This window comes from Labeo rohita, chromosome 13, assembly GCF_022985175.1.
Source record: "Labeo rohita strain BAU-BD-2019 chromosome 13, IGBB_LRoh.1.0, whole genome shotgun sequence".
Classification (NCBI taxonomy): Eukaryota; Metazoa; Chordata; class Actinopteri; order Cypriniformes; family Cyprinidae; genus Labeo; species Labeo rohita.
The window spans coordinates 17289393-17309021 of record NC_066881.1 but is presented as its reverse complement, the minus strand read 5'-3'; the positions used below and the strand labels follow the sequence as shown (position 1 = coordinate 17309021).

Below are 19629 nucleotides of genomic sequence, written 5' to 3'. Positions count from 1 at the left end.
TATTAATGTTTTCAGATTTCTAGATTCATTGACCCTCTTTCTCGTCCTTTAAAACGGAAGCTTTAAATAAATTGACATCATCTGTGTTATTAACAGACAGCGTTTTACTAATACTAAAATAGCTTTATTTTTACGTGTAATCTTCTACAATATGCAGAATCGGTCAGCGTTTATGATAAACATAATCTTGTAAAAATGCTGCCTGTTGCACACATCTTGCGGGCTGATATTGACCTTTTCAATATGGCGGGTTTGAAAGCACGAACGCTGATGCGGAATCTATTTATTTCGTTCTATGATCTCTGACGAAACCGTTCTCAGACACGATAAGTCAAAACGTTTAATCGACCGACCACTTGTTAAACAGGTCTTTTATCGGGTTACTTTATGTGTTCATCACTCAGCCCCCATTAAGGGTAACCGGCATTTCAAATTTTAGACATTTTTTCATTATCATGTTTAGCTTGCTGTAGTGTCAAGGTTACTTTGGTCACAAGGTAATTTATATTTACAAGTTAGCAATCTGACGTTATAACCATTACTAAAAAGAACTCTCGAAGCAAATCATATATTTACAAATGTTTGTAACACAATGAACCAGCTTCAGATGCGCTTCATCCTCAAGTGTTGATGATCATTCTCGATTATTACCGTCTTGTGTGAAAGTTAAGAGGTTAGAGGTCTTTACAGTCTCCAGCGCCAACACGTGTGTGATGAGATTGTGAGTATTTTAAAAGTTAATCTCATTATATAAAAAAATGCGTACTGTAACGCTTATCATATTACGGTCCGTTTTATTACATAAAATCTATCACGCTTTCTGAGATTTTTTTTTCGTGATGTGATTCGCTAGGGGCTGCCAAACATCTGCTGGTGTGTTTAAAATAATTTTCAGAGAGTTTACTTTAGTATATGACTTTTGACATGGAAAACTGATGTGTTTCTCTCTATTCAGATTCGCACGCATATTATTATTAGCATTATTATCGTTGCTATTATTGGTGTTGTTGTTTATGCTATTACAATATAATAATGCTAGCTAGTGTTGTGATAGAGATGGACAGAAACCTAAAGAAAATCATGACTGTTATTAAAAAAAGTTTAGTAATTTATCCAAACTATGTATATAAATACATTACAGTATCTGTAATATCAATCTTCTATTAATACTTAACTGGTGTGTATATGTGTAAACATAGCATGATAATCTCTGTGTTTGTTCCTTTAGACACAAATATACTTAGACATGGCTGCTATTTACTCTGGCATCCATCTGAAACTGAAAAACCCTCGCACACCCTGGCCAGACAAACTAAAACTTGCTCGATTTGCATGGATATCAACACAGTGTCTTCTTCCTAATAAAGAGCAGGTAATTTATATGATTGAAATATAGACTTGTTCTCAATCTGCATATTTTTGAGTATACAAGTTTACTTTTAACTGGATATATCTTGCAAATTTATAGTAATATTTTTAAATGTATGTTTTTGCTTCTTTCCCCATCAAAGGTTCTGTTTGACTGGGCAAGTCATGCCCTCACTTGTTTTTACAATAAGAAGGTGGATGTACCCTCAGAGGTAGTGGAGGGATTATGGACCTACCTAGATGATATCCTTCACAGCAGGAAGCTTCATAATGTGCTGAGTGAAGGAAAAACCATTAGCCTTCGTCTCACACTAGCACAGGTATTTTCTAGTACTTCAGTTTTCAAGAGTTTCACTTGGACTCAAACATGAAGTTTCACTTCTCTTGGATATCCATATATTAGTACCAATATAGTTTGTCATCCAAGATGTTCACGTCTTTCTTTCTTCAGTCGTAAAGAAATTATGTTTTTTGAGGAAAACATTTCAGCATTATTCTCCATATAGTGGACTTCTATGGTGCCCTGAGTTTAAACTTCCAAAATGCAGTTTAAATGCCTTTTTTTAACCTTTTTTATTAAGGGTGTTTGATCTTCTTTGCATGTTCACTTTGCAAAGACTGGGTCGGTACTTCTGCAGCGATGTAGGATGATTTTGAAATAATTTTTGAAGTTAAGTGAGAAAATATGATTGGAATTTTTCAACATACCCTAACTGTCTTGAACCACAATACACAGAGTTTAGGCAGAGCAAGATGAGATGAGCGTTTGAGATAAAAAAGCAAAAGGATCATTCGCTAGATAAGACACTTCTTCCTCTGGCATTTAAACTTCATTTTGGAAGTTCAAACTCGGGGCACCATAGAAGTCCACTATATGGAGAAAAATGCTGAAATGTTTTCCTCAAAAAAACATAATTTCTTTACGACTAAAGAAAGAATGACAGGAACATCTTGGATGACAATGGGATGAGTACATTATCTGTTAATCTTTGTTCTGGAAGTGAACTTCTCCTTTGATGTCTGCTTGTATTTTTTTCATTGTAAGTCTCTTTGATTTAATCTGTTACGCTAATTCATGAGTATTACTTACATATTAGTAAAGGTTTACATTTTTTGTCAGCATTAACAATGACAATGCATATACTGATGATTATTAAAGACTTTTATCTAAAACATGCTGTTGATAAAATATGATGAGAAAAATCCCCCCACAACAATGTAGTAACTTAAGAAAGACTATAGTCAACCTTAAAGTCAGAATGAAGGTCAAGCTGTTCATGCACACTTTTTCTATAACAATGCACTGAGTAACTAAAACAAAAAGAATATGAAATGTTTGAATATAATTTTGCACTTTTTTCATCAATGCTGTTTTTGATGGCTAAAATTAGATTTATTACTGCAATGAATGAATATCGCATGACGAAATATTAATTTACTAAACTTTTTTTTTTTGGTCAAAAATAAATAAACTGTCAAAATGAACACTGCATTCATCATTTGTTTTATTTCATTCTAGATTATCAATGACAGGATTTTGGACTGTTCTTCGCAACTCGATTCTGTCAGTTTCCACACCATTCTGAGCTGTTGTCATGGCATCTTGACCTCCCCGGTACTTTCTGTGACCTACACTGCTAAGTATGAATTGTTAGTGGAGCTCTTGAATCGACTCTGTGGCTTGTCCAGCATGCAGCTCAGGCAGCAGAAAGATGAGGAGCCTCTCTCTCTCAAGGTCTTTGAGGTTCTCCTTCTTGTTCTCAGCACCTATCTAACAGTGCAGAAACAGCAGGCAAACTCCAACCGAGTGTTTTCCCAGGTAACGGCACACCTTCTTCATCCGCTTCTCCTGCTCAGACACCTACTGAGCACTAGAGTATGGACTGAGAAGGATGATGTAAAGATTCGTCAGAATCTAAGCAAGGAAATCCGGAGCAAAGTGGACGTGGTTCTTCAATCAGCGCTCTTCATCCCTGATCATTTGCTGTCCTATAAGGAAGAGGTTTTACCATTGGAGGATAAAGCTGGGGGCAAAAAGAGCCATGCGGGAAAGGGCTTGCAAGGCCCTGTCAATGTGATTCTTTCGAAACTTAGCGTCCAAGGAGCTAACGAAGAGGAAGAGGCTTTATTTTACACCGTTAAGTCAAACTCTCTGCCCCTGCTATTTAAATTTGCCTCAGATACGTTTTGTAAAGGGGGAGAAAACAAGCAAGTAATCTTCCACCTTATGACTAAACTCATGACTGCTTTGGGATTCACAGATGAGCTTGATATTGATGAAAAATTTAGTGCATCGAACTGGGGTATTGCTTTATTAGCTCTGGAGAACCTCCTGAACTCCTGTTTGGCTGGCGATATCTATAATGTGGCTGCAGACAGAATACAACACAAAGAGGTGCAATTGAATTTCTACAGGAAACTGGCTCGCCTGTTATTTAACAATACACAGATGGGCATCCCAGCTTGGTACCGCTGTCTCAGAGCTCTGCTCGCACTGAATCACCATATCCTGGAGCCAGATTTAGATGAGCTCCTTTCAGCTGTGTGGGTTGATGCAGACAACATGGAAGTACGTGTTAGGAAAGCCAGAGAAGCACTCGTGTCTGCCGTCTTGCAAACTTATGCCAAACTCCGACAGCTGCCTAAACTTATAGAAGAGCTGCTTGATGTAGTGTGTCGGCCTGCAGCGGATGAACTGAGACCACCGTTGTTGCCCGAAACGATACAAAATACCTTGAGTCAGTGTTTGCTTGACAATCCTCCGAGCCAAAATCTTGAGATCTGTTGGCTCATTTTAAAAAAGATGCAGTGCTGTCTTCTCCCTTACATCCGAGATGAAGCATCGGATTTGGCATTGAAAGTGTTTTCTTTGAGTTTGCTCCTCTACGCTGTACTCTTCAGTTTCAAAACCCTGGATAACAGCACCCCGGTGCCAATCGTGAAGAAAACTCAGAGTTTCATGATGGAGATGTTGAAGGTCGTTGAAGACCTTTTGAAGCAGAAGCTTGTCACCGAAGGCCCTTGGATGGAGAAGGTCCAAGAGGTGACTCTTCTGCTTACTCATACTTGGGTTGAGGTGGATACACTCTTCCAGATTCACTGTTCTAAATACACATCTCTGGCCGCCTCACAGAGTGGCACCTTAGTAGACAAAGCCCTGACATTAAGGCACATAGACAGTCCACTTGGTAAATTATTACAGAATCTCCTTGCGCTCCACAAGCTGAAGATACACATGCTCAAACCATTGACTGAAACATCAGAAGCATCAAAAATGGCTCGGTTTATTCTAAACAGGCAAGAACTATCATCAATGATGCTTGATGCCAACCAGAGCTGGGACTTTCAGTTTTGCACTGTTAATGCCAACAGTTGTATAGCTGCCAATTGGTTTCTTGTTACCTCCAACCTTCCATTAATTGCTCCTTACCTCAAACCAAATGACACATCTGTTTTTGCAGAATGCATATTGAAGTCTTTGCTTCAGAGTTTGGATGCCTCTGGAAGCAATTTGGAGAACACTGGCATCTCTGTCTCCTTAATATCCAGGCAATTACTCGAGAGTCCTGTACTTTGTGAGTTCCCTGGGATTTTCTCTGCAGTGATAAAGTGCATCATCAAGGCATTTCTTGGACAGCTTGGCTCATCACATGTTCGGTTAATCAGTCCTTCGTTTTTGAAGCCTCGAGTTGAAGATGAAGACACAAACATGAAGAGACTGAAAGCCATTGGACAGGAGATGTCAGACTCTGTCAAAATGAAAACCTCTGTGTCTCTATCTAAAACTCAGGTAGATGAATTACAGCAGCTGCTCAAAGTCACAAGTATGCTGAATGGAAATGCAATGTCTCCTGAAGACTTCTCAGAACTTTTTCTGACTTTGTTCACACTGACTTCTTGCATTCAGTGTGATCTCTCTGCATCTGTTGGATTGCTCAAAGAGCTTTTTAGCATTATGGCTTCACTCCTGGTGGTTAAAAACTCTCAAATGATCCTGAAAGTTGTTCATGGAAGTAATCTGTTAGAGGCAACTATGACATCCCTCTTTTCTCGGAGCAGCAAGGGGCTCTTCAAGGGTCTGGATGGCCAGATCTGGTTGTCTTTCCTTCAGTCAGTCCAAGACTTCATTCTCTCCCTAATTCAGCTCATAATCGACCGGAAAAGCAGCATGTGTCTCAATCTGGAGAAGTTTACCTCCTTCATTGTTGAAAGTAACCTCACCGCAGGAATTCTAGATGCGGGGGATCTCTGCTCGCTACAGCTCCATCTGGTAACTTTAAGCATGCTTTGCAAAGAAATGATCACAAGCCTTGACAAGAATAAACAACTGGATCAGACTCTGACTCATTTGTTAGAGAAGACCACTACTGTCATGGAGCCAGCCATACAGGCCATGCTAATGCACAAGGGAAGTAGACAGAGCCAGTCCTTTTCAATTGAAATGGTAACAGTCATGATCAGGAGTGAACTAGCAAGAGCCTCAATCTCTGAGGACGACAGCCCGGTGAAAATATCCCACATGGCTTTCTACCGGAGCTTTTGCAAGCAGATCTTAAAGGAACTCAGCCCAGCACCTCGGCCTATGGACTTCCTCGTTTCATCAGTTAACTACCTCTCTGCGTTCTACATGGCAGCTGAAAAGACCAAAGCGAGAGATCTTGAAGAACTCCATATTAAGATTTTGCAGAATATCCATGCGCTGCTGTCAGGTACGGTACCCTAAAACTTCAAAACTTTGGCTTGACCAAATTTTTTGTGAATTCTCTGCTTGTTCTGTAAACAGTATGTCCATCATTTCAACAGGAACATGGTTGTCATTATCAGACGTGAAGGAGCTGGAGGGGCCAGTAAAGGTGCTGCTAAATCAGCTGGTGTCCAGCTGTTCTCAGGAGCAGTTCCATCTATTATTGCTGATGCTCAGAGAGGGGCTTTTACCAGCAAAGATTGAAGGAGGCCACTTCACTGTAAGATAATGTAGTGTAATGGAATAAATTTCTTACTTAATGGATAGTTCACCCAAAAAATAAAAAATTCTGTCATTAATTACTCACCTTCATGCAGTTCCAAACCCGTAAGACCTTCGTTCGTCTTCGGAACACAAATTAATATCTCTTTAATGACATCCAAAAGCTCTCAAACCCTCCATAGACAGCAAGGGTCCAACCACGGTCAAGGACAAGAACATCGACAAAATAGTCCATGTGACATTAGTGGTTCAATCGCAGTTTTATGAAGCTACAAGAACACTTTTTGTTTTGCAAAAAAACTAACTCTATTCAGAGAGATTTAGAGAGCTCTTGGATTTCATCCAAAATATTTTAATTTGTGTTCCAAAGGTAAATGATGGTCTTACGGGTTTGGAACGACATGAGGGTGAGTAATTAATGACAGAATTTTCATTTTTGGGTGAACTATCCCTTTAATGCCATTCATTTGTTTACAAGCTTATCACATTTATTCAGTTTCATGGTTTTATTTTATTTGGTGTAATTTTTAAAAAATCTACAGAACAAAGTCCCTAGTGCCCAATTATCAGTAAATTACACTAGTTGTAATTTATTAGATATTAAAACCCAAACAGGACACATAATACAGTAATTTGCATTCTTTGTTATGAAATTTAAATATTAGTGAAACTGGCTTAAAGTGAAACATCACCCATGAGTGACACACCATCTTTCATAGAAATACAAAAAGCAGTAATTCAGGTCAGAGGACAAAAACATCTTAATGCATGCACAATTAGGTCCATAATGAGTTTGGAAAGTTGTTTTATTATTGGATTATTGCAGACATCGTTCATTGTTTGCATTTTAAGCAAGTTTTGAAGCAATCTGAGAAATAAAATCTCTCTTTGTTGTTACATGAATTAAACTATGAATGTCATTTGAACAAATTACTGAAACATAAAGGACTATTATAAAGGTTTCTCTGCTTATAAATGAACTAGTAATGATTAAGCATCATTTCACTGAATTACAGCCTTAGGTCTTATATTTGAAAGTCGGTCACCTGTTTTGATAGATGCAATGTGTGTCTTTATTCTGCAAAGTGAAATTGATCATCGAATTTGACATGAAAGATCCATTCCGTTTTCTTTTCAAAGCACGTTTCAAAGCACATTTATTTAGTGTGCGCTGATATGTTGTTTTGTTTTTTCTTTCACAGGAGGTTCTGTCCACTGTAACTTTTATAAAGCTGCTCGCCTGTTGTCTGTTTCCAGAGCATTGCTCAAAGGCTTTTTGGCTCATCACTCCACAAATCATGTCTACTCTCATTGTAAGTATTTCAATACCTGTTTTCAGTTTGTTTTCCATTTGATGTTTTTCCTTGAATAAGATTAATCACACATGCTTTTCTGTTGTATCAGTCTCTTTTTAATGTGATTGTCTTTCAAGATAAAAGTATCAAGATGTCTATTTTTTGTGTGTAAACTTCTGCATAAGCTTTGGGCATTGAATGATTAGGATATACAGTTGAGGTCAAAAATTGACATACACCTTGCAGAATCTGCAAAATGTTAATTGTTCTCCCAAAATAAGAGGAATCATACAAAATGCATGTTATTTTTTTTTATTTAGTACTGACCTGAATAAAATATTTCACATAAAGAAGGAGAAAACGATGTATTAAGAGCCGGGGGTGAAAACTTTTTGAATTTGAAGATCAGGGTAAATTTAACTTGTTTTGTCTTCTGGGAAACATATTAAGTATATTCTGTAGCTTCTGAAGGGCAGTTCTAAATGGAAAAAAAATATGATAATTAGGCGAAATAAGAAAAATGTACACATCTTCATTCTGTTCAAAAGTTTTCACCCCCCGGCTCTTAATGTCTTAGTGTTTTCTACTGAAGCATCAGTGAGCGTTTGAACCTTTTATAATAGTTGCATGTGAGCCCCTCATTTGTCCTCCGTGTGAAAAGATGGATCTCAAAATCATACATTGCTGGAATGGGTTCAAATACACAAAAATTCTGAAAACCAAAGAATTTGTAGGACCTGAAGGATTTTTCTGAAGAACAGCAGGCAGTTTAAGAAAAACAAGGCAAAAAAAAACGTACTATCAACAAAACAACAACAACAAAAAACAGCTGTGGATCAAGCGTATGTAAAGTTTTGAACGGGGCATTTTATAAAATTTATAATTTTTGGAAATTGAAATTTATAAAGCAGAATAAATAAGCTTTCCTTTGATGGTATGGTTTTTTAGGATAGGACAATATTTGGCTGAGATTCAACAATTTAAAAATCCGTAATCTGAGGGTGCAAAAAAAGTAAAAAACGGAGAAAATCACCTTTAAAGTTGTCCAAATAAAGTTCATAGCAATGCGTGTAACTTATGAATTTTTTTAATATATTTATGGTAGGAAGTTAATGGAACATATAATGATTTTTGGCATTAAAAGAAAAATTAATGATAATTTTGACTCATTCAGTGTATTGTTGGCTACGGCTACAAATATACCCGTGCTACTTATGACTGGTTTTGTGGTCCAGGGTCACATATGTAAACATCTTTTATGTGAAATATCTTATTCAGGTCAGCACTAAATGAAAAATAACATGCATTTTGTATGATCCTTCTTAATTTGGTAAAATAATTAACATTTTGCAGATGCTGCATAGTGTATGTAAACTTTTGACCTCAATTGTAACAATTTATAGACAAATTGAGGCAAATACTGCTTTAACAATATTCCATGAGCATGCAAAGCCAGTAAATCCAGGAACAAGAAAATGCAGAACAAAGGAAAAAAAATCAATTTAGTCAACTTTACAGTTTAATTAACACACAAAGAAAAAGTGCTTTAACAAAAAAATATGAAGCTCACATTTCACTTTTAAACCCTCCAGGTGCATGGCACTGTTTACTTCCTTTATAAATGATTTCCTGGACTTCTTGCTTAAATAAAAACCGAGGGACATTATGCAATAAATTCTATAAAGCTTTGCTTCAATCGAGCCTGTAACGTTCCTTTAGGGTGCCTAGAGAGTTGGCTGGCAGTGAAAAACACCAAGCAGCTAGCTTTGTAAAACATATCACATACCTCACCCACCGGCCTGCCTCTCTCTTGTCTTGATTTAGCATTAAAATTCATCTGCCTGGAAAAGTCAGGTTTCAAAGTCTTGTCTGTGTCACGGAGTTCACTGAAGGACTGTGTGTGCCTGTCAGGTTACTTTCATCACTGCACTTTTCTTCTCAGTGTCAGAACTTGACACACTAAAGCTGCCGCTAGCAGAGTTCACCACAGCGACCAGAAGCTTTGTTAACCTTATGCTGTGCGCATCTATACTCGTACACAAATAAAGAACAAGCTCTGTACTCGTCACTTTTGTGATTTAATATTTTATAGCACTGATCGTTTGCTCTGCAGTTGAAAAGCATTCTGTTATATTAAAGCGAACTGATATTGTGCTATGTTTGAAGGTGTCTGCAGGATTTCTGGTAAATGTCAGCCTGGCTTGTAGGAGCTCTTACATAAGATTTCTATTTTATAAATGCTGTCCTTTGAACTATCTATTTATCAAAGCATCCAGAAACATTTTTATCATGGTTTATACAAAAATATTAAGCAGCACAGCGGTTTTCAACATTGATATAGAAAGGGATGTTTCTTGAGCAGCAAATCAGCATATTAGAATGATTTCTGAAGAATCATATCACTTTGAAGACTGGAGAAATGGCTGCTGATAATTCAGCTTTGCCATTGCAGGAAAAACAGTGAGTTAAGTAGTATCCTTTCGTTTTCTCCCTCATTTTTAGTTTGTTATAAAGGAGTCCAGCAAGATGCCTTCTCTGACCCGTGCACTGACGTTACCAGCTCTCGAGACTTTGACTGTCCTGCTCCAGCAGGGTAAAGCAATGATCTCCAACCCACACCATGTCATTGTGGTTTTGGGCGCACTGCAGTTTGTGCCTCTTGACAGTCATTCCGTGGAGGACTACCATGCTGCTTTTGAGGCCATCCATGAAGCTCTGTTTGTAATTATCCACTGCTACCCTCAGGTGAGTATCCCAGGACTGGATTGAGAGACAGATAAGAGTTTAAACTTGATAAAAGGTGCACATTTTATTGTTGTATTCTCTCAAGTTGAATTATATCCTTATATGTTTTAAATTGACTTAACAAATCAGCCAGAGGCCATAGAGGGAGAAACTGTGCCAGATGTTATCAGTTTTTTAAAGACGGGTCTCTGACATCTGTTTATCTGCACTTGCTTTGGGAAAATGTTTTATTAATGTGGCTTTCAGGGTTTTGTTTCATGAACACACCCAACATGCCGTGTCTGGCAGAAGAAAAATGAATCCCATATTATGAAAAGAATTATATAATCCCATATTATATAAACAATGCAATTTATCTGTAAAGTATGACAGATTTTCTTGAGATGAAAAGCATTGTTACTCAGGCTGACTGTTTTTATTGAGTAAAATGCAGTAATTTGCTCTTATTGCTTTAAAAACGGTGGATGTCATGGTAATATGTAACATTAGGCTCAAATGGTAAATTAGTTCTCTGAGATGCTTTGGATAGTGCTGATGTTTCCATAGGTTTATGCAAATAGGTATATTACAGGCTAATGCTGCTTGATGTTAGGAGTGAATATTACAGTGCCCTGGAGAGGCGTTTAATTAGCACTTAATACAAGTGAAAATTAGAATGTAGTTTGGGAAGTTGCCACGAACCCTGAGGGGAAGGAGATCATGGTGTCTGGTAGGTAAGGAATACTGGTACTGTGTAAGATAAGGTGTACCGGTTGCTTTGCAAGTGAAAGTAGGAGACTTGGAACCATCTCAACATGACATCTCAACATCTCATGTTTATTAAGTGAAATGAGAGCATGCTTTAGGAGTAAAATCATTTTAAAATGATAAAGACATGCATGTTGAATCAGAGATTTCATTAAAACGTCTACATTAAATGTAAATGTAAATTTAATCTTAGCAATTGTAAATTTAAATTTAGCAATTCTTAGTTGTTTTGCCACTACAGTGTAAATCATTATACACTTTCAAAACATCTGTCTTAAAGGATTAGTTCATTTTCAGAAAAGAAAAATTCCTGATAATTTACTAATTTACTTGCTTCAGTCGAAAAGAAATGGTTTTTGAGAAAAATGTTCAATGGGGATCAACAAGTTGAAGGTCCTAATTGCAGTTTCAGCGCAGCTTCGAAGGGCTCTACACAATCCCAGCCAAGGAATAAGGGTCTTATCTAGCAAAACGAATGGTCATTTTCTAAAAACCACAACCACAGATGCCCATCTTGCAATAGCTCTGCATTGCGCATTTTGTAATCACATTGGAAACGTCACGCACGGTTTGTTCTTCGTCTGTGTACTCCGATTCAGAAAGGTAGGATTGGGCAAAAAAACTCCATCTCATTTTCTCCTCCAACTTCAAAATCATCCAACTTCATTATTTTAGCCATTTTTGTTAATGGTGTTTCTTTGCATGTTCGCTTGGGTCAGTACTTTTGCCTATGTCTTGACCTTTGTGTGTGTGACCTTTCCAGGTCAAGTCGTGCAAGTGCAAGATGAGCATTTGTTGTTAAAAAGGATATACATTTTAATTTAATTTTTTTTTAAAGAAAATGACAAATCGTTTCACTAGATGAGACCCTTATTCCTCGGCTTGGATCGTGTAGAGCCAGTTGAAGCTGCACTGAAACTGCAATCCACTTCAACCCACTGGCCACCATTGAAGTTCACTATATGGAGAAAAATCCTGGAATGTTTTCCGCAAAAAAAAACATAATTTCTTTTTGACTGAACAAAGAAAGACTAAAACATCTTGGATGACATTGTGGTGACTGAATTATCAGGAAATTTTTATTCTCGACGTGAACTAATGGATAGCTCACCCAAAAATGATGAAAATTTTGCCAACATTTACTTGCCTTCATGTTGTTTCAAAGCTGTATGAGGTTCTGTCTTTTGTTGAACACAAAATATATTTTGAAGAATGTTGGTAACCAGACAGTTCTTGGTAGACATTAGCCAGGTTTCCATCCAAAGTTGCAAATTTACTTTGTGCGCAAAACTGGAATATCGCTTAAAACATTTGCAAATAAGCATCTAAGTTTCCATCCAACGAGTCAAAGAGAACAAAATTGTCACTTCCTGATAAACTGGCACTAAATATCAGTAAGAAAAGTAGAAAAAGCTACTGAATATAGTAATTTTCACATATAATAAATTACTAGCGATTCAAAGAGAGCAGACGAAACAATACATGCGGTCATTGCTTTAGGAGGCGGATCCCAGCTGTATGGGAACACAGTCTTGTAAGACATTTCTTTGAGGCAATTATACGAAAATACTTTGACAGCAGGCTTTGCTAAGGCATCTTAGAATGACCATAACAACATTTCAGATGCTGTGCAATGAGATTAGTCTGCTAGTTAGTCAAATTATCTCGTTGCATAACGCAGTCACGTTACTTTTTTGGTGCGTCTGAAGGAATTAATTCACAAAATGCGTTTCCATCTCCCATTCGCATTAACTTAATTCAAAAACCACCTCAGGCAAGCGTAAAAACTTTTTTGCGAAATTAAGGTTTTTTGGTTTTTTTTAATTTTGGTGTTTCCATCATTCGTTTCTGATGCGATACTTCAAAATGTGCATAAAAACTTTATGATGGAAACATAGCTATTGACTTCCATAGTATGGAAAAAAAGTACTATGGAAATCAATGGCTACCAGCAAACTCAGAATTTTCATTTTTGGCTGAACAGTCCCTTTAAAAGGATAGTTCAAACTAATTTTTCTGTCATACTTAAGACTTTACATGGTCATCTCAACTTGACATGTTTTTTAGAAAACGTAATGGCTGAATAAAAAGTGATAAATCAGCCATCACTATCAGCCATCTTGCTTACACTGTTGCTAGGATTCAACTAATACATCTGTCTTCTATTAAAATGTTGAAAATGATTCAGGGTCAAATGTTTAGCTTGCTTATAAAGCTTTTTTTTTTTTTTTTTTTTTTTTTTAGCACAGTTGGTCATTTATTTTTTTTGGTGTTTATTGGATAAACATAAAGGCCAATGGATATTACACTGAGCCCAGCTGTGGACCAGTTTTGAAAGCTTTTAATGTTTGCAGGTTATGCTGAAGGCTTCTCCCACCTTCCTGAATTGCTTTTATCGCTTGGTTTCATCAGTCATGCATGAAGGCAGACAGCGGGGTGACTCTGACAGAGGTAAGCACATGTATAATACCCACGTTTGTTTACATTTAAACATTATATACAGCTTAATCTCTCACAATGTCTGCATTTCCATATACAATAAAACAGTAATATTGTTTTAATTTAAAATAACTGTTTTCTTTTTGAATATATTTCCAAATTTATTCCTGTGATGCAAAACTGAATTTCCTCCCGTCTTCAGTGTCACATGATCCTTCAGAAATCATTTTAATATAATGATTTGCTGCTTAAGAAACATTTCTTATCATTTTCAATGTGGAAAGCAGTTGTGCTGCCTATTTTTCATCTTTTCATTGAATAGAAAGTTCAAAAGAACAGCATTTATTTGAAATATAATTATTTTGTTCTATATAAATACAGTATAAATGTATTTACTGTAACTGTTGGTCAATTAAATGCATAATTGAATCAATAAAATAGTTTTAGAAAGTCTTAATAATCCCAAACGTTTGAACAGTAGTGTGTATATGTATATAATACTTATATTGAGAACTTAAATCCTATTTAATTTACCTTTTCTTCCTTTTTATGTATTATAGTTTGCAAATGTCAATGCTGAGTTTCTCCTGACTGTTAATATTTTATTCATCCTATTATTGTAACCTTTTACATAAGACTTCTGTGCAAGCAAACAAATTTAATATCAATGAATTCAAAAGCCCTTTCTTGTCAGCATGTCTGGTCTTATTGTTGGCTGTAGTGGACAAAAGATACTGGAAAGCACCTGATGCTGGCAAGTTATTACACTTACAATTTGATATGAGAAGTGTGTTGTTTTCAACAGTTTTGTTGAGCATCAATAGAGCCATATGTCTCCTGGTACTTTTCCATCTACAAATTGCACTGAATTCATTTATTGTGCCGAAAGATGTTATTTGAGGTATGATTCACCTAATGAGACAAGCACATCGTTGAGCTGTGTTCAGAGACAGACGCTTGCTGACTGTGGCTCTGTGGATTGAATTTCAAAGTGAAGTGAAGGAGAAAAAAATTCCATGAAGAAAGAAGGTTGAATTTGATCCTGAAGCTCAAGGCCCAACACATTTTAGCACCGAAGGTGTATCTTTTTTTGAATTGAGAATCCTTTTTATGACTTAGGATTTAAAGACAATTTTTTCTTGCAGTAGCATCAGTACGTTTAGTCTTTCTTCATTTCTCAGGCTTTCATATTTCACATCAAAGTTGGGTCAGAACTGAAATGTATTTAGATGTGAGGCAATTTCAGTCTTATTGATCATCTTTATGATTTTTTTAAAACATGAATTTGATGCTTACTCTTATCTGACAGATAAGATTTAACCAGGATTCATATTTATAATATTTGAACTAACATAAAACGTATTTGAAATGAATGATTAGAGAACAGAATGTGTAATTAATGGATTTGGCAATATTTGCATGTACACTACCAGTCAAAAGTTTTTGAACAGTAAGATTTTTTTTTTTTTTTTTTTTTTTTTTCCTCCATAAGAAGTCTTCTGCTCACCAAGCCTGCATTCATTTGATCCAAAATACAGCAAAATCGGTAATATTGTGAAATATTTGTACTATTTCAAATATTTGAATATATTTTAAAATGTAATTTATTCCTGTGATCAAAGCTAAATTTTCAGCAACATTACTCTAGTCTTCAGTGTCACATGATCCTTTAGAAATCATTCTAATATGCTGATTTGCTGTTCAAGAAACATTTTTATTATTATTATCAAAACATTAAAACAGCATTTATCTGAAATAAAAAGCTTTTGTAACATTATACACTATACCAGTTAAAAGCTTTGAGTCAGTATAATTTTTTTTTTGCAAAGAAATAATTCTTTAATACTTTTATTTAGCAAGAATTGTTTAAATTAATCAAAAGTGATAGTAGAGGCATTTATAATGTTACAAAAGATTTGTTTCAGATAAATGCTGTTCTTCTGAACTTTCTATTTATTAAAGAAACCTGAAAAAATATGCTCAGCTGTTTTCAACATAATAATAATAAACGTTTTTTGAGCAGCAAATCAGAATATTAGAATGATTTCTGAAGAATGATGTGACTTGAGTAATGATGCTGAAAATTCATCTTTGAAATCACAGAAATAAATTACATTTTTGAAATATATTCAAATAGAAAACTGTTATTTTAAATGGTAAAAATATTTAAAAATTGTACAGTTTTTGTTGTATTTTCGATCAAATAAATGCAGGCTTGGTGAGCAGAAGAGAAAAAACATGAAAAATCTTACGGTTCAAAAACGTTTGACTGTCGGCGCCAATGACATACATTGCCGTTGCGTCCCATCTCTCTCCCACTTCGCTTCCTGTCCCTTCTAATCTGTCCTGTCATAATAAAGACAAAATGGCAAAAATATAAATCTAAAAAAAAAAAAACGTTCAAAAATTTGTATGAATTTTTTTTTTCGTCAGCGCCAGTAGCTTTGTGGTTATCCTGCCGACGCGACATTGGCGTCCCGAGTTCGAATCCGGGCTCATGGACCTTTCCCGATGCCCACCTACACTGTCCTATCTAATAAAAGGCATAATAATGCCAAAAATAAATCTTAAAAAAAAAAAAAAGTGTAAGATTATTATTATTATTATTATTATTGTTATTATTATTATTATTATTATTATTTATTATTATTGCACCATATTAGCATATTAAAACCGTTATTTTAAATTATAATCATATAATAGTTATATTGTAGTTTTGATCAAATAAATGCAGCCTTTGTGAGCATAAGAAAATTCTTATGTAAAATGGTATTTTATGTGAGTGATTTTTCAAACTCTTATGTTTCAGTTAAAGGAACTGTAAGTAATTTGGAATGTTATATGAAATTTAAATAAATATTACACTTTTGAAATACGTGTCGTGACATTTCACACCCGTCTAAAGGTTTACAGACTTGTTTTATGGAGGTCATGCTAAGTTTTTTGAATTAGAGTTAATTATTAGATTTTAATTAAATGCACCAACGGCGTTAAGCATAATTAATCACACGTGTTAACAGTTCTAATTAAAATATTACAATTACTTTGTGATCTTTCTTTTTTCAGCTTCTGAGAAGGACAAAGAGAGTTTTCTGAAGTGTGCCATGCTGGTGGAGAGGATGTACACTCATATTGCCAATGCTGCTGAAGATTTCACAGTCCTGTCCTCATTCATTGTTGCACAATATGTCAGTGAACTGCAGAAGGTGAGACGCTAGTCATTATCAGTTTTTACCCATCACATGCCTATGCCAAATTCTACTCAAATGCTTTCTTTTATTGTCTTTTTTTTACTTGTGAACTGCCTGCCAATGTTTGTTGGAATATTTTAGAAGAATCTCCTCAGTGTCATAAATCTTAAACCACACAATTATAGCTTGAGAGTCGACGCACTGGGACTTATCCGATGTCCTGCGCTCTTCGCAACAGACAAGAGGTTGCGTTAACTTTTTGAAAAGAAACACATTGTCCAGAGTTTTTTGAGAGCCAATTGTTTTTTCCAACTTGAAGTGTGAAATGCGATTGACCTCTAACTGCCCTGAGGCTCATGTTACTGCACTGAACAATCACATTGCAGATAATTGTTGTCATTGAATACCCTCACAATGAGATTCTTTCTTATTTCCTAGGTGACGCTTCAACCAGAAATTAAAGCACATCTAACAGAGGGCATATACTGTATTATGGACCACTGTGTTGAACAAGACATTAAGTTTCTGAACACCACTCTTCAAATGGGTGTGAAGGAAGTGTTCAGTGACCTGTATAATAGTTACACACACTATCACAAATCTCAAAGGCAAGGGGAAGAAAAGTACACCGTCTAAAAAAGGCATCCTCTACCTTCAAAAATACGTCTGTAATTTCTAATGTTTACTTCTAATTAATCTGTTATAAAAATAAATGTTTTTCAGTGTTGTATGATAGTGTACCCAAAAGTGAAAATTGTCATTATTTACCCTCATGCTGTTCCAAATGTGTATGACTTTGTTCTGTGAACAATAGAAGATATTTAGATATATTTTTGTCCATACAATAGAAATCAGTAGGTGTTCTGCAGAAAATAAAGTCGTACAGGTATGAAACAGCATGAGGATCAGTTAATGATGACTATTTTGGGTTTTACTTTAAATAAGAAAAAAAAAAATCTTTGTTGTGACCATTTATTTTGTACATCCTTACTTTTTGTAATTGACAAACAGTTTTTTTTTCTAAGGAGAACAGTACATTTTTGTTCTCAGACAAACCCTATTAAATAAAAGACTAAAGTTAAGGTGCTACAGTTGCTTATCTGAATTGACAACCTTAAAGGAGAAGTCCACTTCCAAAACAAAGATTCACATGTAATGTACTTACCCATTGTCATCCAAGATGTTCATGTCTTTCTTTCTTCAGTTGTAAAGAAATATTTTTTTTTTTTTTAGGAAAACATTTCAGCATTTTTCTCCATATAATGGACTGATATGGTGCCCCGTTTTTGAACTTCCAAAATGCAGTTTCAAACGATCCCAAATGTGGTTGTAAATGATCCCTGCTGAGAAAGAAGGGTCTTATCTAGCATAACGATCAGTTATTTTCATAAAAATAATACAATTTATATACTTTTTAATGTTAAGCGCTCGTCTTGTCTCACTCTGCCTAAACTGTTTTTTTCGGGGTCAGGACAGTTAGGGTATGTCGAAAAACTCCCATCTCATGTTCTCCCTCAACTTCAAAATCGCCCTATATCGCCGTTTTACCTTTTTTGTTAAGGGTGTTTGACCTTCTTTGCATGTTCACTTTGCAAAGACTGGGTCGGTACTTCTGCAGTGATGTAGGATGATTTTCAGATGATTTTTGAAGTTGAGCGAGAAAATACGATTTGATTTTTTTGCCATACCCTAACTGTCTTGAGCCACAATACACAGAGTTCAACGAGAGCAAGGCAAGATGAGTGTTTGAGAATAAAAAGTATTTAAATTGTATTTTTTTTAATGAAAATAACCGATCGTTTCACTAGAGAAGACCCTTCTTCCTCGACTGGGATTGTTTACAACCACATTGGGATCGTTTGAAGCCGCATTTAAACTGCTTTTTGGAAGTTCAAAATCGGGGCACCATATCAGTCCATTATATGGGGAAAATGCTGAAATGTTTTCCTCAAAAAACAATTTCTTTACGACTGAAGAAAGAAAGACATAAACATCTTGGATGACAATGGGGTGAGTACATTATATGTGAATCTTTGTTTTGGAAGCGGACTTCTCCTTTAAGTCCTGAAACTGTCCGATTCATCATCTAAAGTTAGAATCCCGTCTAAGGATTGTGCTTCTGAGTAAACCAATTAACCTGAGGTTGCTCCAGGTGGACTCTATAAAATTAGTGTACTGTGAAAGTGTCTCCTGGATGACAAATAACCAATTAAAAATGCATCCCATTAGACCTATATTGTAAAAATGGTGTTAAACATTTATAGAGCAGTCACACCAACTACCCTGGTGTGCCTATACTTTTTGAAAGCTGTTCTGCTGTGTACAATAACATTGTGTTCCTGAGGTTCTCTTTGAAGAGAATTTAGGTGCAAAACAGGAACAAGCTCAGATGCAGACTGAATAAATGTACAACTGTATGAACACAATGCCATTACAATACAAGAAAATGTTCAACATGCAGTGTACAAATGTGAAGGAATTGGCTGCTCATGTTACTGGCACTGTTGAAGATGTAGATGTGATTTTGTGGGACAATGCGGGGAACGTGTGATAGAGATAAATAAGCTTGGTTAATTGTGACTGGTTTTATGGAACTCAATTTGCCCAGCTTAAAGTGATACAATATAATTTACTCTATACAGGATATACTCAGTCTGCAAAATATAACATTAAACTATAAGAACATTAATTGCATTTTATCATCTGGCAGGTTTAATTAGGATGTTCTTATCCTGTAGGTGTCTAGCGATGCAAACGGGATATATTGCCCTCCGAAGAGCACTTCGGAGTGAAAACAATCATGGTCGCCATATTGAAGGGTCGTTCCAAACCGAAGTGCTCAAAATTGGCCACTTCAAAGGGCCCTTCGGAATGAAGG

At 35.9% G+C, this 19629-nt stretch overlaps 1 protein-coding gene across 4 annotated transcripts; it reads left to right on the top strand.

Moving 5' to 3' along the window:
• The first annotated feature begins 387 nt into the window (after positions 1-387).
• On the top strand, positions 388-17833 carry urb2 (URB2 ribosome biogenesis homolog). 4 transcript variants are annotated; one of them, XM_051125670.1, is made up of 11 exons: positions 400-497; positions 602-721; positions 1229-1372; positions 1512-1688; positions 2888-6077; positions 6172-6332; positions 7537-7647; positions 10132-10374; positions 13476-13572; positions 16627-16766; positions 17190-17833. In XM_051125670.1, exons 3-11 carry the CDS (start codon positions 1247-1249, stop codon positions 17385-17387), a joined length of 4443 nt encoding a protein of 1480 aa, XP_050981627.1. In that variant the 5' UTR covers positions 400-497; positions 602-721; positions 1229-1246; the 3' UTR covers positions 17388-17833. The 4 variants fall into 4 exon arrangements, with proteins under 4 accessions (XP_050981629.1, XP_050981627.1, XP_050981626.1 ...); XM_051125672.1 differs by lacking the exon at positions 602-721 and having other exon boundaries at positions 388-416; XM_051125669.1 differs by having other exon boundaries at positions 460-721.
• Positions 17834-19629: the final 1796 nt, after the last annotated feature.